The sequence below is a fragment of the Tachysurus fulvidraco genome, chromosome 11, assembly GCF_022655615.1.
Source record: "Tachysurus fulvidraco isolate hzauxx_2018 chromosome 11, HZAU_PFXX_2.0, whole genome shotgun sequence".
Lineage (NCBI taxonomy): Eukaryota > Metazoa > Chordata > Actinopteri > Siluriformes > Bagridae > Tachysurus > Tachysurus fulvidraco.
Genome location: NC_062528.1, coordinates 10,487,799 through 10,514,507, shown reverse-complemented (window position 1 = coordinate 10,514,507; position 26,709 = coordinate 10,487,799). Strand labels below are relative to the sequence as shown.

The 26,709-nt window shown below is 38.6% G+C and overlaps 1 protein-coding gene across 2 annotated transcripts in view; it reads left to right on the top strand.

Moving 5' to 3' along the window:
* pitpnm3 (PITPNM family member 3) overlaps positions 1–26,195 on the top strand; it is a 49,021-nt gene extending 22,826 nt beyond the window's left edge. Inside the window, exons 4-21 of one of the 2 annotated variants that reach the window (XM_047820505.1) lie at positions 4,474–4,544; positions 4,783–5,003; positions 11,428–11,617; positions 12,269–12,391; positions 12,600–12,784; positions 13,838–13,992; positions 14,205–14,375; positions 17,285–17,476; positions 17,630–17,778; positions 18,844–18,960; positions 20,845–20,961; positions 21,064–21,212; positions 21,485–21,634; positions 22,958–23,141; positions 23,261–23,389; positions 23,516–23,897; positions 24,823–25,085; positions 25,407–26,194. In XM_047820505.1, the coding sequence (XP_047676461.1) occupies positions 4,474–4,544; positions 4,783–5,003; positions 11,428–11,617; positions 12,269–12,391; positions 12,600–12,784; positions 13,838–13,992; positions 14,205–14,375; positions 17,285–17,476; positions 17,630–17,778; positions 18,844–18,960; positions 20,845–20,961; positions 21,064–21,212; positions 21,485–21,634; positions 22,958–23,141; positions 23,261–23,389; positions 23,516–23,836 (2,624 nt within the window). In that variant the 3' untranslated portion in view covers positions 23,837–23,897; positions 24,823–25,085; positions 25,407–26,194. Of the gene's footprint in view, positions 1–4,473; positions 4,545–4,782; positions 5,004–11,427; positions 11,618–12,268; positions 12,392–12,599; positions 12,785–13,837; positions 13,993–14,204; positions 14,376–17,284; positions 17,477–17,629; positions 17,779–18,843; positions 18,961–20,844; positions 20,962–21,063; positions 21,213–21,484; positions 21,635–22,957; positions 23,142–23,260; positions 23,390–23,515; positions 23,898–24,822 lie in introns of both variants that reach the window. The other variant, XM_027147982.2, reaches the window with a different exon arrangement.
* Positions 26,196–26,709: the final 514 nt, after the last annotated feature.

Genomic DNA, 26,709 nt, shown 5'->3' with positions numbered 1-26,709 from the left:
GAAGTACAACCTCTGCTGGGCCTTTCTCACAATGGAGTCAATGTGAATGTCCCACTTCAGGTCCTGGGAGATTGTGGTTCCCAGGAACCTGAATGACTCCACTGCTGTGACAATGCTGTCCATGATGGTTAGTGGGGGAAGAGCAGGGGGGTTTCTCCTGAAGTCCACTATCAACTCCACTGTCTTGAGCGTGTTCAGCTCCAGGTTGTTAAGGCTGCACCAGACAGCCAGCCGCTCAACCTCCAGTCTGTAAGCAGACTCGTCACCGTCCCGGATGAGGCCGATCAGTGTGGTGTCGTCTGCAAACTTCAGGAGCTTGACAGATGGGTCATTAGAGGTGCAGTCATTCGTGTACAGGGAGAAGAGTAGTGGGGAGAGAACACAGCCCTGGGGGGCGCCAGTGCTGACGGTGCAGGTGCTAGATTTGAGTTTACCCAGTCGCACTAGCTGCTGCCTGTCTGTCAGAAAGCTGGTGATCCACTGACAGACAGAGGAGGGCACGGAGAGCTGGGTTAATTTGGGCTGTAGGAGTGATGGGATGATGGTGTTAAAGGCAGAGCTGAAGTCCACAAACAGGATCCTCACATAAGTCCCTAGTCTGTCTAGATGCTGCAGAACATAATGCAGTCCCATATTGACTGCATCATTCACAGACCTGTTTGCTCTGTAGGCAAACTGCAGGGGGTCCAGTAAGGGTCCCGTGATGTCCTTCAGATAAGCCAGGACCAGTCTTTCAAATGATTTCATGACCACAGATGTTAGAGCTACAGGTCTGTAGTCATTAAGTTCGGTGATTTTGGGTTTCTTTGGGACGGGGATGATGGTGGAGCTTTTGAAGCATGAGGGTACTTCACACAGCTCCAGTGACGTGTTGAATATCCGCATGAAGATGGGGGCCAGCTGATCAGCACAGGCTTTCAGACAGAATGGTGAGACACTGTCTGGGCCTGGAGCCTTTCTTCTCTTGGTCTTCCTGAAGACCTGACACACATCATCTTCACTGAACTGGATTGAAGGTGTGACTGATTCGGGGGTTACGGAAGGTGAGAAGGTGAGAATTGGGCTTTTTCAAACCTACAGTAGAACTCATTCAGGTCGTCTGCCAGTTGTTGATTCACCACAGTGCTGGAGGATGGTGTCGTATAGTTGGTGATGGCTTTCAGACCTTTCCACACTGAAGCTGAGTCATTGGAGGAAAATTGAATCCGTAATTTTTCGGAATAATTCCTCTTTGCCACTCTGATCTCCTTTTCCAGTGTGTATTTGGCCTGTTTGTACAAGACTCTATCCCCAGTTCTGTGAGCATCCACTTTGGCCTGACGGAGCTGGCTGAGTTTCGCAGTGAACCATGGCTTGGTTAAGTGAGTCCTGGTAGGAATACACAAATCCTCACAAAAACTGATGTATGATGTTACAGTTTCTGTGAGCTCGTCCAGGTCGGAGGCAGCAGCTTCAAAAACAGTCCAATCCGTGAGAGCGAAACAGGCTTGTAGATCCTGCTCTGCTTCCTTAGTCCATCTTCTTACAGTCCTTAATACAGGTTTAGCTGTTTTTAGCTTCTGCCTGTAGGTCGGTATCAGATGGACTAAGCAGTGATCAGAGAGTCCTAGAGCTGCCCGTGGGAAAGAGTGATATGCATCCTTTATTACAGTGTAACAGTGGTCCAGTGTGTTACTGTCTCTGGTGGGACATGTAACATGCTGTCTGTATTTAGGCAATTCACGTGAGAGAATCGCTTTATTGAAGTCCCCAAGTATTATTACTACAGAGTCCGGGTGTTGTTGCTCACTCTCTGTGATCAGATCAGCGAGTGTCTGTAGGGCCGAGCTCACGTGCGCTTGCGGTGGAATGTAAACACTCACCAGAATGAACGAGCAAAACTCCCGCGCGAATAGAACGGTTTGCATGTTAATGAAGAGTGTTGCAAGATCTGGACAGCACATCTTCTTTAACACAGTTACATCAGAACATCACCTTTCATTGATGTAAAAACACGTCCCGCTGCCACGTGATGTTGTAGCCCATCTGCCTCAAAGTTCAATGTTTTCTGAGTTCTGAGATGTTTGGTGTTACCACTGTGGTGATTCATGTTATCAAAGAAATCCTGTCAGCTAAAAGAAATCTGGCATTCTCTTCTGACCTCTCTCATCCCTCTCTCATTCCCCTGACGGAATATTTTTGAGTTGTTTTTCTTTTGCACCATTCTGTATAATCTGTGCATTATCAGAGGTTTATAAAATACTCAACCCAGCTGTAATGAGTCTGTCTGTGTTTTGCTTTGTTTCTGTCTGCTGTCATTCCCTGCTGTTAATTGTTGGCCCCGCCCATTCTTCCCCAGGTGTTTTGTCTTAGTCTTTGATTGTCTCCGCCTTGTGATTGGTTCTTGTTCACTATATCTACTCTGTTTGTTCACTTCCTGGTGTTAGTCGCTGTTGGTGTAGTATGTTGTCTGTTTATGTCTCTGTTCCCGGTGCTGCCCTGTTTTTGCCTGCTTATCTGTTCCTTGTTTCTTGTTTCTGTTTATTAAAAGTTCAAACTGCATTTGGATCCTCACTCACCTTTGTCTCATTGTGACACCAGCCTGGCACCAACATGCATACTATGGCCAGATCATGTGTTTTTGGCTGAGCTAGCATTCATGGCACCATGCTGTGAATATGGATATTTTCTTCAGAAAGTCGGATGCTAATTTAGTGGATCGATATTGACTCGGGTGAAGTCCTTTTCACTTAAAACAGTAAGCTATACCCAGAAGGTTTTCCAGTTTTTAGTTTAATCCACATATTTGGTGGCACACAATCATTTATCGAGCTATAGAGGACAGAGAAGGATTCTATGCCTCTATGCTATAGTTAAAAATATTAAGTGCATTTTTTTTTTTGCATTTTAGGTTTGTTGATCAGAGTTAAAAAAAAAAACTATTTAAGTTTATTTTAATGGTACAACATTGTGCCAACATGAATCATGATGTTATTAAAAGAGTAACTTGAAATGATTCTGTCTACTTGCTGTAACTTGAGCTCAAGGAAAGCAGTGAATGTCAAAATTATATTCAATCTGACTTTCAGAACTTAGTCACCAATGGTGTTCAGTGGCTGTGATGAAGGTGATGAGAAAGTAGAGCTTTAAATCTCGAAGTGTGAATACTAGAAGTGATGGTTGTAGAGAATCAGGCTGGGTGTGGTGACATTGGCCTCTGTCATTATACCCCAGCTGGAACCCCGAGGACAGGATGCAAAATCCAAGTGGGACCCACAGAGCTACGTCAACATCAGTCCTCCTCGAGTTGAGCTGCGCCTGCTGCTCCAGAAACTCTAAACATTGCAATGCATGAATGTCACCGAGGTCAGCTGTGTCAGTGTTTCCATAACTACTGTGTACACTTCTTTCTTTTTACTCATTTATTAATCACTCAGAAAAAAATCTTCAGCACAAACACTTTGTCTCCTCCCACTTCCCCACAAGGCTGGTTCAGATCACTTACAAGAGGAGGAAAGGTCAGGGAGCAGTCATATCCTTAAACAAGATCATGATTGTAAGATACCCATTGCTGTAGTAAACAAAGAAACAGCACAGTCTGTACTTCAAAAATCTTTTCTCAAAGGAAATGTCTTCTTTTTTGGACAACCAGAGTGAGTTATGAGACAATAAAAGACTTTTATTTCAGATGAACAGATAGAGGACAAGCAACCAAAATAAAGTTTTTTTTATGTATCATGCCACAGTTTGTCCTGCACTAATCGCTAGTCTGTGTGAGCAACTATTTTATGCTATACATTATGCCGCTTAAGTTTTTTTTTGTGGTTTTGATTGTGATTTTATTAAAACATAAAATGGATATTTGAACACTTTTTGTTATAAGGTTGAACCCTCTTTATCTTTGCAGAATTTTTTGAGTTAATAATCAAGAACCATGTGTTAAAATTTTACCTTTCATGGGATTAGATATTGGAGAACAGGCTGGGATTCAGAATTCACTTGTGAGCCATACTCTCAGACTGTATTAGTCAGAGAGAGAGCTTTGGGAACATGAGAACATGAGATGAGCAGTGTGTTATGGCAGAAGTAGAGAGTGTGGAAATCTCGGATGAACAGATACAGGACAAGAGGCTGAATTGTGATGGTTTCAGCACAGAGACACTGATAACACACTTGATGGAGAATTAAACTTTGTACTAACTCATCCTGTACACTAACCCTGTAAAATTTCACCTCCTGTAAACTCACGTGAGATGTTCTTTCCTGTGTCATTTAATTTACAGATTCTGTCATTTTATTCAGGAGAGGACAGTACTGGATCTAACGTACTGGAGCAAATTCGTACCTGTGAACTTCTGTGACATAACCTGTAATGGTTACTGTATTCTCTCTCTCTCTCTCTCTCTCTCTCTCTCTCTCTCTCTCTCTCTCTCTCTCTCTCTCTCTCTCTCTCTCTCTCTCTCTCTCTCTCTCTCTCTCTCTCTCTCTGTTCAGAGAGCTTGTGCCATAGTGACCAACCTAGGTGTGTCCACCATAGAAACATTGATGTACTAGGAAGCCTTGAGGTAAAACTCAAATTGTCTATTTATTTTTCAGTTATATCAATAGTGTACAGTACATGCACAGTGTTCCAGTCTCTGTAAAGTTCATCATGTTTACTTTGTGTTAACAAAAAAAACCTCTTCTCTGTATTTATAGGGTACATTTATATCAATGTTTTTAACATTTAAAAAAAAAAAATACAGACTGGTTGTCTCTTTTATTTGTTTATCTGAGCCCATTCTCTCTCCTCTTTGCTCCCAGACAAGATGCAAGACCCATGTGCTTGTGTTGGTGGTTCATGGAGGAAACATTCTAGACCCAGCCAGTGGTGACCTGCAGGCAAAGGAGGCAGACGTGGCCATTCTGTCCTCAGTGCTAGAGAAAGTGGCACAGGCGCACATTGAAGCTGCCACACACCAGATACTAATCAAGCTGGTGCCCTGTCCTGCTGTATGTGCAGAGGCCTTTTCCCTGGTTTCCAAGTGAGTCTTGATGTAGCGTTGTGAATAAGGATATCATATTTAAGAATGATAGTATTTAAGTAAATTATAGAATTAAAGTGTTATAGTATTTCTCTGTGTTGAGTAAATATTTTATGGTATTCTGTATACATTTTTACTTTTACCCAATGATTTTATACATACTGCAAATATGTGTGACATCATTTGGTGGATAGAGGAAAATTTCTCATTCTCTCTGAAAATCATGATATGCTTACTGGGCAAAATATGCAAATGTGTAAATAAAATTGATTGGGACATGTTTACAGTTGCTCATTTGACTGAGTGATTCAGGCCATACAGATAATTGGACATAATTGATGGGAGACACCTCAGTGAACATTACTATGATCAGTTCTACTCTACTTCCCATACAAATGACAGAGAGATTTTTTGATACTTTTGATTTTAATATGAACAAAAATCTATACATGAAAAACTATGAGATTTAAGAAATGACAAAGTTGCGGGAAATGTTCTATTGTTGTCTTGGAACCTATCTAGAACAGGACAGAAAAGGAAAGAGGAAGTGATCCAGGACAAAATTAGGACAGTATTAAAAAAAAAAACAGTTCTTATTATAGCTCTGAGTTCATGTAAGAAGGCTCTTTGTAGATCATAGTATGGTCCACATATACTGTAGGTGTAAACTGACAATGATAGAATAGAACAAATTTCTTTGCACCCTGTTTGTTCCAGTGAATTTCATCTTTTTAGTCCACACTTCCTTCGTCTTGTTCAAATCTTTTTGTCTATATAATTGTCCTTCCTCCTGCAGATTTTCTCTTTTATTACCAGCCTCACAGATCTGATCATTTTCTCCTGACCTCAATGCCTATATTTTCTAATTTAGCATGTCTTTATTTTGGGTCCTTTTTGTGACAGACATTTGTTGGAACAGTAATATTCAGGGTCCTCCCAATGCACATAGCCAGAAATAACTATGCATGAATTGGGGTGATCTTTTGTGAGTTTGTTAACCAAAGGATGGACTTGGCTTGCTACATTATGTCAGTGGTGTCACCAGAGAGTAGGACACAGTCAACGAAGCAATGGCATGTGAAATACTCCTGAGGTACTAACAGTACTTTGGCTGCAGTCTAACAGTTACTTGATATTTCTTAGATAAGACAGCTAACCATTTTTTTTATCTTTATTTACATTTTTACAAAGATAAAAAGGAAAGTTAAAGTTGAGGCATTGTCTTTATGAGAAATATTCAGTAAAAAACTATGCACAAGGACACAAAAACATTAATCAGTCATTAAACAGAGATAATATAACTGCTAAAGAATTCGTTTTAATCTCTGCATACTGTACAACCTTGGGGCTATAACCGGCATTCAAAGAAAGCTATGAACACAGTTTTTCATTTGGCAGATGCCCCAATACAGACTGATAAAAATCTTTTTATCTAATTTTATTAAACTGAGCAAAAAGGGTCCAGCAGTGTCAGCTTGGTGGACATTGGATTCATCTTATAACCTTCCAATCAGTAGTCAATCACCTTAACCACTATCTTACCACTTTCCTATTAGTTTACGAAGTAGTTAACTTCCTACAAACACTTTAATTTAATGTCTCATTTAACTAACTTCTTTTCTGCTCCTGTCATGTTTCCATTTGTTGCCGTTTGAGATAGTATGGAATCATTGTCTTTTGAAAATGAAAGTAATGAAACTTTTATTATTGCTTGATCTTTGCTCTGTGACAACCTTGAGCCCATTGTTCCCAGGATAGACGTCCATTCAGAGCAACCGTGATTGGGAACATTCGCTTATAGAACATTTGAAAGATGTATGAATTTATGCTTATGAATTGGCACAATTAATGACTTTAAATGTACTAAAATAGGCACTTGAAAGTTGCCATTACAAAGAACAGTGCAAAGTAGAGAAAACTATAATATAAATATGATAAAAACAGCTTGTGAATCATAGCTGTGCAAATAAGCATACAGGTCACATCAATACAATCATCTGAATTAAACATTAGTATGAATGTTTCATATATTCATGTGTTCATTCATATGTACTCAAGTGCTTTATTCTGATCAGGGTCACTCTCAGTATCATCTCAGTATACACTGACTTTAATGGATTACAGCAACTGATGAACGGTTAAAAACAAGAAGTCATGTTTCCATTGTTCACAGCGGTCTGAATCCACTGGCTCCTTGATTCCTGCATGTGAGATGTTGTGTAAAATGCTGTTCTGATACACATTAGTATAGTTGATATTCATTAGAGAATGTTTTAAAGGCCTGTTGGATGGTTGGCGAACATTGTTGCTAATCAAGGTCATCTTCATTGGTATAGTAATGTACATTCAGAGTGGCCACCAGACAATCTACCATGTTATTAAGCATGGATATATCACTCAGTGGTCACAGAATTGACAAAATTACAATTTTTCTTGATTCATTGGCCTCCATATCTGAATCTGACTAAGCTGGTGGTCCTTTGTGTCCATGTGCAGGTGTGCAAATGAAGATTTTGCAGAATCACTCATTGTAATCTTTAGAACAAAGTCTAATGCAAATACATGCTGTTAAACTGGATGTATGTACCATGTTCACCAACAATTAATACCAATATTCCATATAAAAAAACTACACTTCAGATTTAGACCAGAAGTTGGTGTAGGTTCGGGTTTACTTTATAATTAAGTCACACTTGATTTCACCTTAGATGAACATCAGATGTAAATGAGGTTATGTGCTTGATGCATCTAATGTTTAGGAAAGAACTTTTGTATGATAAGTTCCCAGAATGAGTAAATTGAAACATGTATCTGGAGATGTGAACTTTTCTTTGTAACTTTAAAAATGAAATAATTCAATGTGTAACTTATCCAGTATCCTGATGTCAAAGTGGTGGCAGTGTCAACCTTACAGTGAGCTTTATTAAATGTTACTTTAAAATAACAACAAGAATCAGCATTCACGTGGCTTTCTCCTAAGAAGTCATGAGTAGAAGACTGAACCCCTCAGTTAAGAGTGTTCTATTAGCACACATGTATCCTTCTGATGTAGGCACAACACTTATCATATGCAGCTTGTTTGCTAATTGAGGAGACGTCAGTTTCTGGTGGTAGTCATTCATGTACTATCCACCTTACCCATGCTGCTAAAAGGTTATGCTAATTAAGGCATGATAAAAAACACAATGTGCTGTCATTTCCCCATTTAGCACACAAGGTTGATGTGAGACAGAGATGTGAATGACATGCTAACATGTCTGCTGTCTAGAGTAGAGATATTCATGAGAACAGGTAAACCTAATAAACCTCTAACAAGTTATAACCATTAAAAAATGGTGATATTGATTGTCTTGTTTAAATCCAGCCAAAGCTTGGCTATTTTGAGAGCTGACAGATATCACCTGTAGAGTGTCCATATTGGGAGCTCAGCATGCTTTATTTCTAAACCTTTGAAGATTTTGTCTTTCAAAGCACAGAGGCTACAAAATACATCTCTCTAGGACTGATTAGTATATGACCATGGTGTTAATGAGGGCTACAGTTACAGTTTTTTCAGGTGGCAGATCTGCAGTCAGGATAATTATGTCCTTTAGGAAAAAAGTCACAGTCATCTATATGGAAAACAGCATATTGTGCTGGTGTCATTATGATACCACGTTCCAGCACGTACATATTCCATGTTTTAACAGCAAAATAGTGGTGTATATTTCTTCCAGCACAGTAAAACAGTGACAGTGAGCATTCTACAGTACCTCTACCAGCAACTGTTTGCATAATAACCTCATCGTTCAACTTAAATAAATAATGGCAACACGACACAATTTTAGAACCTACTGTTCCCTATCTAGTCCAGCTTAGGGACTAAATGGTGCTCCGCATAAGAACATTGATATTTATCAGATGTGGGTATGCACAATTGAACATAACTGATGTTGATTCCATGGTCATATACTTTTGCTTTATATTTCCTTTATAACAAAGAAGCTTCCTTTAAAATTCCCTGTTACAAACAACATGGAGCATGTTATAAGGTCAAAGCTGGTGAACTTTTTGACCAGGAACTATAGATATTGTTGCACAAAGTAGAGCCAAACAGAAATGGTTTATTTAACAGTTTTAAAATAGTCTAATAAATAAATACAATTCTTTGAGTAGTTGTGTACAGTAGTTGTGTAACGTTTTTTTTTTTTTTTTTTTGAAAAATCCAAACCAGCTGATGAGCCACTCATTACTCTCCACAGTTTCCTGTGGTTTCTAAAAACATTTTCCTCTCTCTGTGATAATGCTTCAAACAAGGATCATTCCAATTGATCCTATGGTGTGCCTTTTATATGATCTCACTGTACATTTCATCTGCATCAGTTGTCTGCACCTTGTTGTGAGTACCATAATTATGTAATTACTCTCTCAATTATGATGATGTAATTGACGGTAAGTGGGATAGAAGCATCTCATACTCAGTTCAGATACTCAGTCTAGATTTCAGGCACAACAAACCTTGATAAATCACATTCTATGCATGGGCTTTAGGTTTGCAGTGCTGGTTTTCATGGTCTTGTGCATTGTTTGTCAATGTAGGTCAATGCCTTGGATAATATTATCAAAGTCTTTGTACTCATAAACAAGACATGATTATAGCTCAAGGCCAGTTAAGTTTCAGAAACATTTTTATTAAAGGCATTCATTAGGTCTTATATTGTTCTGTTTTTTTTTTTGCAAAGCTCTTTTTATCGTACTGAAAGTCAGTGAGCTTTATAAATTCCATCTGTCCTGTGTGAGGAATCCAGCAGCTACAGAGTTATCATAAGCCTGTGACTGATCATTCATCTCACCCAGATTTTAACTGAGCAGCTGCAATAATATCATTGCTGAAAATGTACATTTATAAAGATCAAGCCTCACTCCAGACACAATTTTCCTCCCATTTTTTTCTCCCCAATTTGGTCACCTGCCAATTCTCACCCATTAGCAAAGTCTTTTTTGTCATCCAGCTACTACCAACTGGGGTAGGTAAAGGCTAACATATGCCTTCTCTGAGAAATGTGAAGCCAGCCAAATGTATCTTAGCTGCTATTCATGCTGTGTCACAGGCCTGTGTGTGCCCTCTTCCACATACAGGACACCTATAGATGCCTGTGATCGGCTAGTGTTGCTGTGACTGACAAAGAGAGACTATCCCATCCCTGGGGATTTTGCTTTTGTGACTCCAGCCATATTTGAGTCTGGCATCAATCTTGTGATGCACTCGCATAGAGAGATGATATCAAAGAGTAAATTGGGAGTTTGCTGTCAGATGTTTTTTGGAAAATAAAATTGATGATGATGAGCACTGTGGGTGAAGGCTGATGTTCAGCTATTTATATGATATATATATATATATATATATATATATATATATATATATATATATATATATATATATATATATATATATCATAAAGGTGACTTTGCTTACATTCCATCTGCATGCCTTCTTCAAAATGAAGGCTGATGAATGAGACTGCACGCCTTCCTTCCGCCGAGCCTTATAGCTACACAGAGACCTCAGATGCAGCTGGCATTTAAGAGAGAGAAAAATGCATGCATTTATTAATTGCTGAGCCAAGTATTCAGTTGGAATCTAAAAATAAATACAACATCAAAACCGAATAGGAATTCAATACTAAAACGTAGACCTTGGAAATAACATTCAGATAGGCACTGGGGCTTGAATCATACATGCATGTTGCTCTAACTTAACTCAAGGAACAGCAAGGAAGTCATGTGAAATTTTAGCCTCAGTAAAATTGAACAAAATCTAGTAAGTTAGGACTGGCAGTATGATGCTTTTTTCTGCCAAGTTTGTTATTGTCATGATAGGTATTTACTTTTACTGCTCATGCCATTGCTAGCATTGATGTGAGCAGAGCTGTTTTAATTGTGTGGCTAAAGTTTACATATATTACAAGCACTAGATGTGGCTACAAAGCTTTAAAACTGGGTAGTAAATGTATGTAATAATAATTATATGTAGTGACAATGCATGCATAGTCTTTCATATTTTGATGCTTCAAACAAAGTGTTAAAGATATCCAAGGAACATCAAGCTGCAATATTGCATGACATTGAGTGAATATACTGAGCTTTCTGCTACTGCTATGTGTTTGACCTGAATTTAAAGGGCATACTGTATGTGTCTATAATTGGAGAAGACCCAGTCCCTGGCTCTGACACCCTCTCAAACTTCATCTCTCCATCTCCCTGAGCAAGGAATTCTTTCAATTTTGTCCCACCAGATTGTTTGTATTAGAAGGCAAAATAGTGTTATCTCTGGTAAGGCTAACCTGGCATCTCATCTCATGATCAGGGTTGTATTTGCAAGATTTGTAACAATTTCCTTGGTATTGTTTACATGACTGTTATCTGATCTCGGTTTCTGACACAGCCTGAACCCCTACAGTTATGATGAGAGCTGTGTGTCAAGCAGTGTGGATCACCTTCCACTGGCAGCACTTCCTCTCCTCGCTATTGCTGCACCACACTACCAGGATGCTGTCGCAGTAGTTATCGCCCAAGCCAATCAGGTCTACCACAGCTTCCTGCAGTCCCCTGAAGGACAAGGCTTCCATGGCCAGGTTGGTCTACTGTGGATCAGAAAGCAAACTATTTTACTAGACTTCATTATATATTTTATAATAGTCTGGTTAGAACTTTTGTACTGAGAAAGCTGTTCAGAGCTGGTCTTAATGCAGCATTAAAAGGCTGCCTTCATCACTGTAGTAATAGGGAGAATTTGGTGGGGGTGTGTGAGTCATCAGTCGATGAGTCATTTCACAGTGGGAGAGGACTCTCCCTCTCTCTGCCCATTTGTCCTTGTTTCTTAGCTCACATAGTAATTGTAGTAATACATGACTCTTAATTTACAATGCACATGTGATTTGTCCTTTATTTATTACAATTATATTCACTTGCATCATCTGAATGGACCCAACCACTGGGGCTGCAGCATGACTAACAACCCTCCTGATCAAGAAAAAAAGATACACAAGATTTTTCTCATAGGCTTTACCCAGATTCAAATGAAATCCAAGCATAGTTAATGCATGACAAATAAGTAGTTTAGAAGCCACAGCAGATATTTTCTTGCTGTAATTAAAGGTATTGACAGTCTCATTGAGCTGTGCCCACCACTAAGATGCCCAACTGTAGGTTTTGACATTCAAAATGTTTGTGTGTGTGTTTGTGTGTGTGTGTGTGTGTGTGTGTGTGTGTGTGTTGTACACTAGGTGTGTCTGTTGGGTGACTGTGTGGGTGGTGTGCTATGTTTTGATGCACTTTGTTTCAGCAACAGCCCACAACATGACAGCCCTAGTCACAAAGGGAGACACAGCAGTATGGATAGCCTAAGGGTATGTATTTCAGCCTAAAACTTCTCTGTAGCTTGAGGCTGGATCCTGAATATAAATTTTAGTTAGATTAACTCCACAGTTGTCTCACTCCCCTCTTATCTGTCCATTACCTCAGCTGGTATTTATTTTTTGGTTTACTTGATAAAAGTGCTACTTGTAATGGGCATTATTTTGTCCCGGCTGTAATATATGTTCCCATTCAACACAGAATAACCTTGGGCTCCTAGAAGAGGCCAACTTAGGTCTGTGCTCCAGTAAGCGTCTCAGCAAAAGTAACACTGACATCTCAGCCCCTGATGGGAGTTGTGTGAGGAGGAAACGACTCATTCGCAAACAGAGTGACTCGTGTGCTATTGACTCCTCCAAGAGCCAGCAACAGCCAATTCTCAGCAAGTAAGCTTCACAAACCAAAAAAATCTTTATGTTTTCTGTATCAATATTATGGCATATTCTCATTACAGCTAGAATAATACATGATAAGAATGCTTAAAATGTCATACAAGCTTTTAAATTTGCGTACCTCAAATTAGCCTGGTAAGCCTGAGCATATGTGTGTAGCTGGCACTTGGCCATGGTCTCAGTGAATGTGTCAGTCTCCTGCACCCTGCCATTATGTGGCCCATCTGCCTTATAGTCTCTGTTCCTGTGTAAACATGCAAAATGTGCATTTAGGGCTGTTTTGAAATTTCCCCTAAATGCCTGAAATTCTCTATGACGTAGACTAAGGGATTCCATTCCTGGATACTTAAAAATTGGAAAACTGGAAGCAGTGATGAGTTGAATATCTGCCCATTAAAGAACTTGTACATAGTTGTATAGTACAACAAAATACAATGCAGGAAATCTGCAGACTCCATTGAGTCTCTCAGTCTGCTTTTTGAGCTATGAATGGAATTTTAATATATTAATATGAATGCCTGCGATTAGAGACCATGAAGAAAGTATTGGAAAAAACCCATCTAGCTTTCTTTATTAAAAACTGTTATGTCATTCCTCCAAGGCTAACATTTCCAACTTTTAAACTATCTAAAATAATGTATATGGAGTGTGGCGATGAATGATTGCAAAGGGGCTATATTTTGATAGACCTAACATCTCATTACAATAATTTCTGTGACATCCAATTTTAATATAAATTCCGGAAATGGACCTGTTGATACACAGCAGCTACATCACACAGTTCACTGTTTGAAGCTAAAAAGTATATTTGATTGTCAAAGATGATGATAGAGGCTGCTTATGGATGATATTGTTGATTAAAGGATTTGCTAGGATTATGTTCGGGTTTAATGTTTGTTCCAGACATTTTTGTATGTAAATCTTATCTATTATGTTATTATCAAACTATTATTATGTGAATCTTAAATTCACAATAGAATGGTAAGTATACACTAGACATAAAAACACTGATTTATACAATACATACTTTAATATGTGTATGTGTAGTCAGGTCCATGATGGAATAGACCCAGGCCCTGGAGGAAGCAGTCCATTGATGAATCCAGGCCGTTTTGATTTCGAGGTGTCAGAATGTTTCCTGCTCGGCTGTCCACTTGGACTAGTGTTAGCCATGAGACGCACTGTTCTTCCTTCAGTCGAAGGTGAGTGTGTCATACTAAAGCATTGTACAGTCTGTGACACATTGTCATCTCCATGCACTGTTAGTTTACACATGGCAGACAGTTCAAGCTTCTCCAGAAAAGTGAATTGCAGTGCTTTCCTCCCATTACAGTGGCTTCAGTGTCACTCCATTGCTCTATAGAAAACATTCTGTTTATTAAAAAAAAGTCATTGTTTAATTTCTTTTTGGCAGTGACTCAACTACAGCCTGCTTGCACTCAGATCTTCAACCTGTTCTACCCCTCTGACCCGTCAGCCTCCAGACTGGAGCCTCTCCTGCATTCTCTCTTTCACCGGCTGCCTCCGTTCCCTGTTCCACGATATCAGCGCTTCCCGCAAGGCGATGGTCGCTCTACCCTGATTGGTGAGGAAAATAGACTGAGCCTTGATATGCTGGACCACTATTGACCACCCAGCAGTTTTTATGCATTCACTAGTAACCTCTCCTGTTTAAACAGTCTCTGAGAGAATGTTTAATTTGCTAGATTGCAAGACACAATTTGCTGTCCCGGCTAAAAGCAATTAAATAGTATAAATGAAGTCATTTGCAAACTTTGTGTAATGGAGAGACAGTTATGTAGCTTCCACAAAATGCATCATCATTACTGCAAAGTCATTGATACATATATATTTATGTTTTTTATTATATGTTTAATGTATAATTTTATGTAACCAACTAAAGATCTAAACATGGAAATTAAGATCTGTATATTTAAATGTGATTAAAGGGGTATGACTGATACCTCCAAGAAAATAAATTACAGTTACAATTATGTGACTTAATAAACACCCTATTTACCGTAAGGGGAAAAAAAAATATTTGGTGAGGATAGACATCAGTAAACATGCTCACACACATTCTGGTTTAATGCAGTAATTAATTATTTTAGCCACATGGTGTGGCTCTGGAGCCGCCCCATGGGTAAGGTACTTTCATCATTATAGTCATCAGAGATCCGCTCTTCAAGTCTGTAAATGTGATTAATGTCTCTAATATCCAGGAAAGGCTGGCCTGGTTGTTTGTTAATGGTTTTCTGGACATGCACCTTGATTTTGTTTGTGGGGTGGTTTATTCTACAATTATAAATTATGATGTGTTTGACAGACAAAAGTTCAGAAACCTTTTTGTTTTTTGAGAAACATTCACAGACCATCACATTAGTGGAGTCTCTCAGCATGCTGTCTCCTACTTTTTGCAGCTTTAAAAAATTATTTTTGGTCTGATCTCTAAACTCCATCCTCCATGTACAGAGAGTGGAGCCCCAAGTCTCTTTTCAGCTGTTTTTTCTCAATTCCAAGTGACTGTCTTACTTTTTCCTCTCATGCCGTCTTTGGTCTCTCCCAATATCCCACAGTCTAATACAGTGTAAGACAGAAGGCAGAAAATAGAGGACAAAGTAGAGAAGCGTGCAGAATAGAAAGCAGTGTATGTGGGATACTGGTGTTTATGGCACTGTTCAGACTTGGTATTAACATACATCTCGAGTGATCTTATCACAAGTGGATGGCAAAGATGAATAGCTGTTCACACTAGGTATTTTCTTGTATCTCAAAGACATCTGCAGTGACCATCTGCAGAGGCATTGCATGCAGGATGGTCACATTATTAGGTGATTTCAGCAATCACTTAAGGGTAAAAAAAAAAAGAGCAAAGTAAAAACTAAAATTTGAATTACACAAACTGTATAAATTTACATTCTGGGTTGAAAACAAATAGCTCAGTTATTCTACAGGGTTATTACAATAATCTCTATTTTGATATTGTTTGGATAATGATACTAATAACCTAGAAGCTGTGTCACACCACCAGCCTGGATACTGGATAATGTTAATGTAGAGAGATAGAAACTGACCAGCAAAATCACTCAGCCAAGCATTTGTGATTACTTGAGTCATATATTAATACAAAGCCTTAAGTGCCTTAGACTTGTTGATTATTCTGTTTTCAGGGATATATATACTGAATATTTGTCCATTCTTGGTCCTGGAGCAACCACTGTCTTGTATAAGTTTGTGTTTTCCTGCACGCTAATCAGCTAAAAACCAATCCTGGGTTAGAGTATGTTAGAGCAGGGAAAGCAAGTAATGCGCATTGGGATAGGACCAGGGTTGGGATCCTGCGGTTTATAAAGAGTGCACCACTGCATCTATATTCTTCTGCTAACTCCAGACTCTCTAATGACCTCTCTGATATCTCCTGTGCTGAGAAAATGCATCTCTGGGAAATTTGGGCTTAGAAAGCAGTGATTTTTTCATCAGAACTCTAAGCAGTAGGAAAAATGTTGCAGTTGATTTCGCAGAGTCAGTAACACATGCAGCTCAATAATGCCGATGAGCTCTATAACAAAAATAATCATCGCTTAAGGGCTACAATCTTAAATAGGGATAGATGGAAGGTACAATTTCACTGTACTTAAAATAATCGGAATATATTAAGACTGTACTTTGCAGCAAGTTGCAAGTAAATTAGCATATGTCGACAGATGAAAGTGTCATGTGAGTGTAATCAACGATGGCTGAATCGGGAAACTGAGAGATTCAAGCTGATCTATAGGATAGGTATTTCAGTTTGTATGAATATAGCAATCACAGACATATTTAGGTGCCATTTATATGTCTACATATTCTTTTTTGAGAGACAGAACACAATCTTATGGGCCTGTGTTAAATGTATACATATTTACATTTGCAACCTGCTTTCTACATCACTTCTGTCTTACCAGGCTTGCAAATAAAAAGGCCTAGTCGAAGTAATACTGTAGTTGTTAGTTTGCCTCTGTGCTGAATAATAGTCTGTGTGGCAGACAGGTAAAGGGACACATAATTCAGAAAATTCAGTGATGCATTAAAGCTAAGTGCTTTCATTAGACAGCCTGTTGAAAGGTTTAAAATCTTTTTTTAACAAAACACAGAAATAGAATTAGGGCAAGAGGATACCTGTGAAATCGGGTCAATTGAATAAGGTCATCGTTTCTATTTACAGAAAGTAGTTAAGAGGTTGACTGTTTACTCTTTGTTTTTTTCCCCACTCAGGCATCAATGTGCGTCAATGCAAAACATCTAATTTGCAATTAAAATGAGAAAGAAGTCTAATCCAGATTAAACAGGGAACGGATAGGAAGTTATTAATTATACAAGCCTGTTGGAAAGATTTGCCAATGTGTTGTGAATACGCTGCAAAGCATTAAATCGTATCTACATTTGTGGAGCACTGATTCATTTTAACCGAAACATTGCTCGCCATGCTGTATTTTTACATTTCTCACCTTCTAGCTGATGACATCCATAGCCACCCTGATGTGTTCCTGGATGAAGAAACTGTGCTCTCGTTCTCTCCGAGGGTAAATGATGCAGAGGGAACAGTGAAGCAGGTGGTTGGCAGAGGCCGCAGGGCAAGTCTGACCAGCACAGACAGTCAAGCATCCGGCTGCTGGGAGAGCAAGCTCAGCTGTATCACTGCCAACAGTGAGTGTGTAGGCTGACTCTGTTATACAAGCTAAACTCACCCACTCTGAACTGCTATTCTCTCAGATATACTCTAAAGGTTAAGCTACAGATGAATTACATTTACAGTTAATAATTTATTATATTTGCATGTGTCGGTGTATAATCTTTTAGTCTCCAGTAACTGGTGGGGCTCTAAACGACTGGACTATGCTCTTTATTGTCCTGATGTATTGACTGCATTCCCCACTGTGGCTCTGCCTCAACTCTTCCATGCCTCTTACTGGGAGTCTACTGATGTGGTGGCCTTTCTGCTCAGACAGGTAACACATCTATTACATCCTAGATCATTCTTCTTGGTATTGTGGCACAAATATAACTCTGTTTTGTTTTGTAATATTTCATGATTTTACTTGTTTACTTGTTTAATGACTTCATGCTGATTGTTTGAATATACTTAAAGCAAGATGTAACATTTCCCCAAATTATGAGGAAACTGAAGGGATGCTTAGAACAAGTTAAAAGGTGTTTTATTGTTTTTTTATCTCTACTTTCACTTTTAAGCAAGTCACCCATAAACACACACATATGCATGGCTCTGTGCTGGACTCTCTCTTTCTCTCTCTCTCTCTCTCTCTCTCTCTCTCTCTCTCTCTCTCTCTCTCTCTCTCTCTCTCTCTCTCTCTCTCAGAGTTGACTAGGAATGAGGGGAAAAGAGACAGGCCTGGGACATCTCAAAAAGCATCTCTTTATTTTCTTTTTTTTTCACTTTCCTTTGCTTTGCAGCAATTTTATGCATGTACATATACTCACATACACACACAGATCGTTTTGCTCTCGCTCTCTCTGTCTTTCTCTAAAGGAACTTCTCTTTTACTCATAACACCACTCACTGCAATTTAGAGCATTCTTTAGTAAAATACCTTGCAGCTGTTCAATCCTCACGTTACCTGCTCCCTCCATTGACAAAGCAGCGCTCGTGCACGCCCCCATGTCCACACATCCACACAAAAGTTTCTGTTTATGTTGTAAAACTGTACTGCAACTTGTTTTCCTGTTATACAGTAGGCTCTGGATCAATGATAAGATAAATGAAAGAATGCTGAATAATGGGTGAAGGGGTTTTAACAGTTTTAACTTATATCTTAGTCAAGTACGCAAGAAAGTCCACATAGTTTTAGTGTATTATTGAAGATATTTTCTAATTTATGGTCTCAGAATTAAAAAATCTAAATACAGTATGAGAGAAGGTACATTTTCAACTAGATTTTTTGATTATTGGGACAGAGAATGTTTTTGTAGTCATATTTACGTATATAATATAGTGTATTAAAAATGGAGAAATATATTGATCATTGGTTGCCCATGTGCGTTTGTGTGATTGACAGGTGACACATTGTGATTGTGTGAAGTCTCAGGAGGCAGACAGCTCAGACTGTACCTCCTTTTCTCCTTCCAGCCCCAGAGAGAAATGGCTACGGAGACGAACACATGTTAAGCTTAGGGTGAGTGGAACATACGTTTCTCTGACTAAACCCAGAAGTGAGTCAACTACTGAGATAAATATATGTCTAAGAAACAATGTCTTAAAACTGATTTTTTTTCAGCTTATTATAACAACATGAATACCAAATTCCTGCCAATATATTTAGCTGCTTCAGTTCTTTTAAACATCAGGAACTGATATCCTGAGAATTTTTATTTTGAATACAGTTCAATGTTCATGCCTTAAATTTTTTACTTACCCCATTTTTCCATTATTTGATCATCTGCCTATCCCAACGAGTAACTAGATCTACACTATCATGTGTACAGCCTAGGGAAGATGAAATCTAGTATGTACCTCCTTCACAAGATGTAAATACAGCCATTGTATTGTTTCAAATGATTGCTCATGCTGTGTCACAGTGCGGCTGTGCATAGTTATATAAAACCTAGGTGCTGCTTTGGGCTTGGCATATTTTTATTGCCGTCATTTTGGTGGGAGCAAATATTCAGATTTCTCCCACTAAGGTAACTAGAAATCATATGATCCAGGAAGATAATACTGCAGATTGGGCAGTGTTTGGTGTGAAAATCTTTCTTCACTTATCCCAACTTTTGGAGGTTGGCGTCTGAGCACAGGGTCAGCTATGATACAGCACCCCAGAGCAGAGAAGGTTAAGGCCCAGCACTGGCAGCTTCACCCTATTTCGCATATCCTTCTTTTATCAAGCTGGGGTCTGAGAGCAGGGCCAGCCATGGTGCAGCACCTCTGAAGCAGGTGGGCCTAAGAGCCTTGCTCAGGGACACAACTTTGTTATCTTGGCAGTTTGGAGGCTTAAACCCGAACCTTCTGATCAGTAACCCCTAGTGCATTGACCACTGAGTCACCACATCCCCATATAATAGTTGGCTCATATATGGTTTAATAATTGTAGTTGGATTTTCGATTTGGGATTGGATTTGTGATTGAATGCATAATTTTATTTCTTAATTATTTTTGTAAATTTATCAGCGATCAATTTATATCCATGTCGAAAAGCTATTTTTAGGTGAATCTTAGTGTGCTTTTGTACAATCAGCTAAAATGTTCCTGGTCTAATTTGTTATTAGGCTATAGGCTTTATTTTATTATTAAATATGCAGTAGCTTCAAAACAGTAGTCAGCCCCAGGCCTTGGTTTATGATCTGTAATATCTTAACATACATTTGCAATAGGCTACATCACACTGCTTGCAGGGGTGAAGCACCAGGTTCTAAATGGGGTGGAGCCAGGAAGATTGAGTGGCAAGGACCTACACTGTACACCTGTGGGGGAATTTTAGTTCAAATATTTTTTTGTTTGTTTTAGTAAGTAAAACAAATAAAGGAGTAGAGATGAGACACATTTGAGAGAGAGAGAGAGAGAGAGAGAGAGAGAGAGAGAGAGAGAGAGAGAGTGAGACAGAGATGAGTTGTGTGTGTGTGGTCAGGCATATGTAAAGTGAAATACAATTGCTGCAAATAAAAGGAAAAATGAAACATAAAGATCTGCCTTTTGAGTTGTCCTTGTCTCTTGTCTGCTCAATCACAGTCAGCTCTGTAAGTGTGTCTCAGACATCTCTTCTTAGCCGTCCACTGGCTAATGAGTGATGAATTAATGTTACTGTTATCAATAAATGTAAGAATTTAAATGTCAGTATTCTGGTTGCTTTGTGCTTGTGGTCAGGGTGTCTCAGTTGTTTCCCCAGTTGTGAAATGAAATTTACTGTTGGAGAGCATTAATACAGAAGAATCCATGGAGTGGTGACACCCTCTTTTGGAAGGAACCTGAATTGCAAGAAGCTGTATTTTTGTGACATTATATTCCACTGAATAAAGAGAGCAAAAAAAAAAAGATATGCGTAAGCTCTGTTTCTCCTTTACAGAATGTCACCTCCAACCACAGAGTGAATGATGTCATTGCGACTGAGGAAGGGCCGCAGACTCTGGTTGGTCGCTTTATGTACGGCCCTCTGGACATGGTGACTCTGACAGGAGAGAAGGTATGACAGCAAATGTTCATTAACCTCTTCAGACAGAAACACTTGTGAGGTCTGTGTATAGTTTTACTCAGTATATTTTTTATCAAACTCTCATTTCTGTAGGTGGACATATATTTAATGACGCAGCCTCCATCAGGGCGCTGGGTGCACTTTGACACTGAGGTCACCAACAGCAATGGCAGAGTGTCCTACACTATTCCGGACAGCAAAAAGCTGCCTTTGGGAGTTTATCCTGTTAAAATGGTTGTCAAGTATGTTCATGCTCTATGCCTATTTTTTAAGATTGCTTTTGTTTCTGTGATTAATAGTTTTAGCATAATTTGGAATAACTCGAACTCGAGGCTGTCTGTGTAGGATTTGCTTAAAATGAACAAATTTCTAAAACATTTTATTCAGGGTGGATGCAAAGTAACTCTGCAGTAGGTGCTTGTGATTGTTTTCAAGGCCATTTATTTCATTTACTCCTTTTTTATATTTATACCCCTTTTATTTCTCCTCACTTATTTCTTGACTTGACCTGCAGGGGAGATCAAACAAGTGCAGAAGCTTTTCTGACTGTGCTGCCTCGGGGAATGGAGTGTGTGGTGTTTAGCATTGATGGGTCTTTTGCTGCTAGCGTCTCCATCATGGGCAGCGACCCTAAAGTACGGGCTGGTGCTGTGGACGTGGTCAGGTGAGTTTTAATGAAATAGAGAAAATAAACAGTTACAGAAAAGTAAAAAGCAAGTTCAGGTTAGGAAGAAAGTGGAAATAACATATAGTTAAATATTTCCCTAATTAAACATCAGCTAGCATAACACTGTTGTTTTGGTGGAGGTCATCTACAGACATAATGTAAATTAAATGATCTACAACTAAAAAGATGTATTTTTTCCACTTTGGGCTATAATCATGACTGGCACCTTCAGTCAGCCACTACAGTTAAAAGGATCACAGTGTTGGTAGCATGCTGCTCAGAGAATAGCAATGCAAATAAACATTCATTTCATTATTCAAAACATTAAAATTTATAAAAACCTTAAATATTTTTTTAAATAAAACGTAGAAAAAACATTTCTGTTTTTTCTAGAAAATAAAAAAAAATCCATCCGGAATGGTGTCATAAGACTAAATGCTTCTTTGCAGCGTATATTTCGAAGCATGTGGCTTTAAACACTGTTTCCTTAGCAACCACATATCATTTTAATTTAGGTTGTCTAATTACTTTAGTTATCTGCTCCACCACTTCAATTATCTGTACAGTTCAGTTTATCAATTCACTTTCTTTACTTTCTTTTTTTTTAATGATTCGAACTGTGTTCTTTGTTTTACGACTAGAAAAGAAAGCAGGTCTTTTTACTTTGAACAATTTTTCATATGTACTGTATCTCAGTCTGGCATTATTGCAAAAATATTAGATAAATTATATAACACAACTCTGACTATGTAACTTCCTACCTCAAACTTTGAGCATTTGTCCTGGTCCACTTTTGTATATCCTGCATTAATTTAGTTAGTGTTGCTATTTTTTATTTCCCTTTAATTGTTTGTTTTTTTTTTGTAAATCTTTATGCTTATACACATTTTTTTTTATTTATAACCTTTGTTTCTTATATTTATGCAGCTTCACTATTATCACTATGTACCAACATACTTAGACAAATTCTTGTACATGTAAACACTAGAGTAGCTGGCAATTAAACCTGATTCATGATTCTGATAACGAGGAAGAATTTTAAATTTAAATGTTATAAAATCTAAACTTCTATATAAAAATAAATCCAACATTTTTCCGAATATCATGGTGACTTGAAGTCTGAAAAGAGCTCACGATCATAATTGAAACAAAGAAGGGGTTGAACTGTACGCTCTTGGTTTGCAGCAATAATCTTGGCGTAATTATATTCTGTCCTATTGATAAATGCCACATTTCAATTCGATCCATCAAGGGGAGGATTACTACAATAGTAACTAGATGTTGTGGAATGATGGGATGGATGTTGTGTTTTGTTTTTAGACACTGGCAGGACTTGGGTTATCTTATTATCTACATCACTGGCCGTCCAGACATGCAGAAACAGAGAGTGGTGTCCTGGCTTTCACAGCACAACTTCCCACAGGGCATGATCTTTTTCTCTGAGGGCTTAGTGCATGACCCTCTGCGGCAGAAAACCATCTTCCTTAGGAACTTGATTCAGGAGGTAAGATTCTCTTGGTCTGGTGTTCTGACCTCTCCTCACTATCAAATCATGCACATGCACCCTTTTGCATTACAAGATTCACAAGAAGGTGAAAAATGCTTCTTTTCATGTTGTGATAGTGTTACATTAAGATCAACTCAGCCTACGGCTCCATGAAGGACATCTCTGTCTATAGCATGCTGGGTCTCAGCCCCAACCAGATATATATAGTGGGCAGACCATCCAAGAAATACCAAAACCAATGCCAGGTGAATAAATTTGTATTTATTCTTATATGTACCATATATTGGGTCTCTTGTTGTTGATGCTTTGCTTTGCTTCCTCTTCTGTTTCTCTGTGTCCTGACCTGACCATGGTTTTACTACTTTGCGCAGTTCCTCAGTGACGGCTATGCAGTGCACCTTTCATCACTGCAGTTTGGCCACCGGGCCCGGGCCAAGAAAACCTCATCAATGCGGATGGTGCTGCGTAAGAGCTCTTTTGGCTTGTCTTCAAAGCCAGATTTTCTGTCCAAGCGCACACACTTGCGACGCACCATGTCTGTGCAGCAGGCTGAACCTCCCATGAGCTTGATCCCCAAACCGGAGCGTGCCCAGAGCCAACCTGAGTCCAATAAAGACACTGGGGGTAGTGAAGGAGGTGGCAATGTGATGTGGGTGCGGGCAGGCATGCACCGGGGTAACACCACTCCCTGAACACACCGAAATCCAGAGGGATAATAAAGGAGAAGACATTGTTTCTCCTTAGAGTGTCATGGTAAGTGACAGTTGATTCAGTTATTTATACTGAAAGGAGCAAGTATTGAGTGTTAATTATGATTTTTCTCCATACTTTCCCTCTTGCATTCTATTTGTTCTGTGATTTATATTCAACATTTTGTTATTCCTTAGTGGAATTCTTGGTCTTTCCTATAAACACTGACTCACTTTTCCATGTGTCTGAATCTTGTTTTCTACTACACACTGTGTTCATGTATTTTCCCCAATGCGATGCACTTTATCTTTAAAATAAATGCCTCAAACCCCCTCAGTACTGATTTACCTACAGTACACTATACCGGGTTTGGATTTCCATCATTGTAACGTAAGAACAAAAGCATTTATGAATGCATTGCCCTACTAGACTGGTCATTTACAGCATTTGGCAGATACCCTTCTACAGATCAATTTACATTTTATACCACTGAGCAATTGAGGGTTAAGGGCCTTTCACAGGGGCCCAGCAGTGGCAGCTTGGTGGACCTGGAATTTGAACTCACAACATTCTAATTGGTTGCCCAAACCCTTAACCATTTGGCCACCACTTCCCAAACAATCCATAATCCACAGTTCAAACAATATAGAGGGAAAGCTTCTTTTCATTTTGTCTAATAGGCAAGTTTTCCTTTTTGCCAGGAGAGCCATATTGATATTCATTACCAAACCCTAAGTAGAGCTATTATTAGGAGCAGCTTTCTGCTTGTCTGCTCTGTCATTGCTCTCAACGATGCTGAATTTTGAATGCACGTTTCCATTTTAGCTGTCAAGGGTCTCTAAACTGAAGACAGATTGTTCAGACTTTCTCCAGTTCACTTTTGTACTTAGTGTAAAATGATATTTGCTTCATGAGATGTGTGGGTCAACCGATTATGTTCCTGGATAAATATGCTCCTCGTTTCTGTTTTTCTTTTGAATTAATCTAGGTATTCAGATGGGCTTTCTTTTGAGGATTTGCACCGTCGGTGTTCATCCTTCTGTGCTCTGTTTCTCTTCTGCATTATCTTCACATCTAAGCCTTTGGGTGAGGCACCACAAATCACATCTCTGCTTCAAATCTCACTCTGTACAGCTTGCTTCATCTCCCTGAGGATTTGACTCATTATATGTTATGCAAAATCTGTCTATTCCGCAACTCCCCTGTTTGAGTCAAGGCAATAACAAAGGTTCAGCAGATTTGAAATGATCAGTAAGTATTCATTAATTATTAATAATCATAACCTGGACATACTACTATCCAAGTTTAAGACTGTTTGTGAGTTTCATATTTTAAATAGTCAGCAACACAGAGGTATTTTTGCTTGGTCTTGTGAGGACTTGGCTTGATTCCTGGCTATTTCTTGGAATTCTGTCAGGCAAGAGATAAAATATAAAATTCCAGCTGAAACCTCCAGATGTCTAAAGCCCAAGGAAATGTACATACTGTAGTTGAAGAGGAGAGCTTTAACATGCTGCTTGGGCAGGGTTTTATGCTGGCTCCTGCAATAATCCTTCTGTGTAAATATTGCAGACTCAACACTGCATTTTGAATATCTGTCCATGAGCTAGCTGCAGAGATGAACTGCTAGGCTGACCCAAACCTGCTGTTTCATGGCACAGCTCATAGCCAGAACAGTGCACATGACAACATGGAACCTGTGCTAGAAGAAGTGCTGAACGCCGCCCTATCTCTGCGTGAGGTCATACCTTATCTCCCATCTCTCATGCCTCTTATATCAGTAGCTGTAGATTGACTACCAGATGAAATGATTATCGTACATCAGTGGCTTCTTTGCCCAATATTTTCCCTGCCCAAATCTGCTTTTTTAAACTGTAATCTGTCCAGAAAACATGATTTTGAAAGATTTAAAATGGGGAGCAGCTTAAGTGTATTATATGTATTGTGTACATTTGTGATATTCCTCAATTTCTCACTTAGGTGAATATTGTAACTTGCACTAAATCAAATTGATTATGGTACTATAGGTGTAATTGTTTTATGGCTGAATACAGCAATGTTTACCATTCAATAATAGTTTTGTATTTGTATTGTAATAGTGGTTGTTGTTGTTCATAAGGTTGTGAGTGTACTGCCCTGATATTACACAGTAATAAGGTAATTGTTGAATCTGATATTGATATTGTTTACATATAAATGATTCGTGTATAGTCTTAACACTACAGGCCAAAGTTTGAATGTAACACTAGGGGGAAAAAAGAAAAGAAAGAAATGGTTACATATCATGCTGGTCAGTGTGAAAATAAAGGTTCAAAAAAGTGGTTCTTTACATTTTCAGAGCTATATATATATATATATATATATATATATATATATATATATATATATATATATATATATATATATATATATCCCTTAATGAAATAATACTTGAATAATTATTATTTTTAGATTGTTATAATTTGGTTAGATTTATCAGTCAAAAAGATCTTTACAAAACCATAACAGTTCTTCTATGGCACTCTGAAGAACCATTTCTGGCACCTTTAGTGAACTGTGATCAACAAAGACCCTGAGAGCTGTTTGTGTGTAACACATCAGAATATGGATATTACTCTTAGGTTAAACTAGGTTGTTTGTGATATGACATCACTTTAAAATATTTTTGAAACTTGAAATATTCATTGCTTGTTTTCATACAGTTGACTTACACAATCTATATAAATTAAGATCGATATGACATGAGATGTTAGTCTCTTGTGTTGTATTAATTGCTTTTTTTTAATTAATGAAAACTGTTTCTTTTCTGAAAGAGCAGAAAACTGCAATGTTTCTCAATTTGCTTAACCAAAGTGACACTTGTATAACGGACATG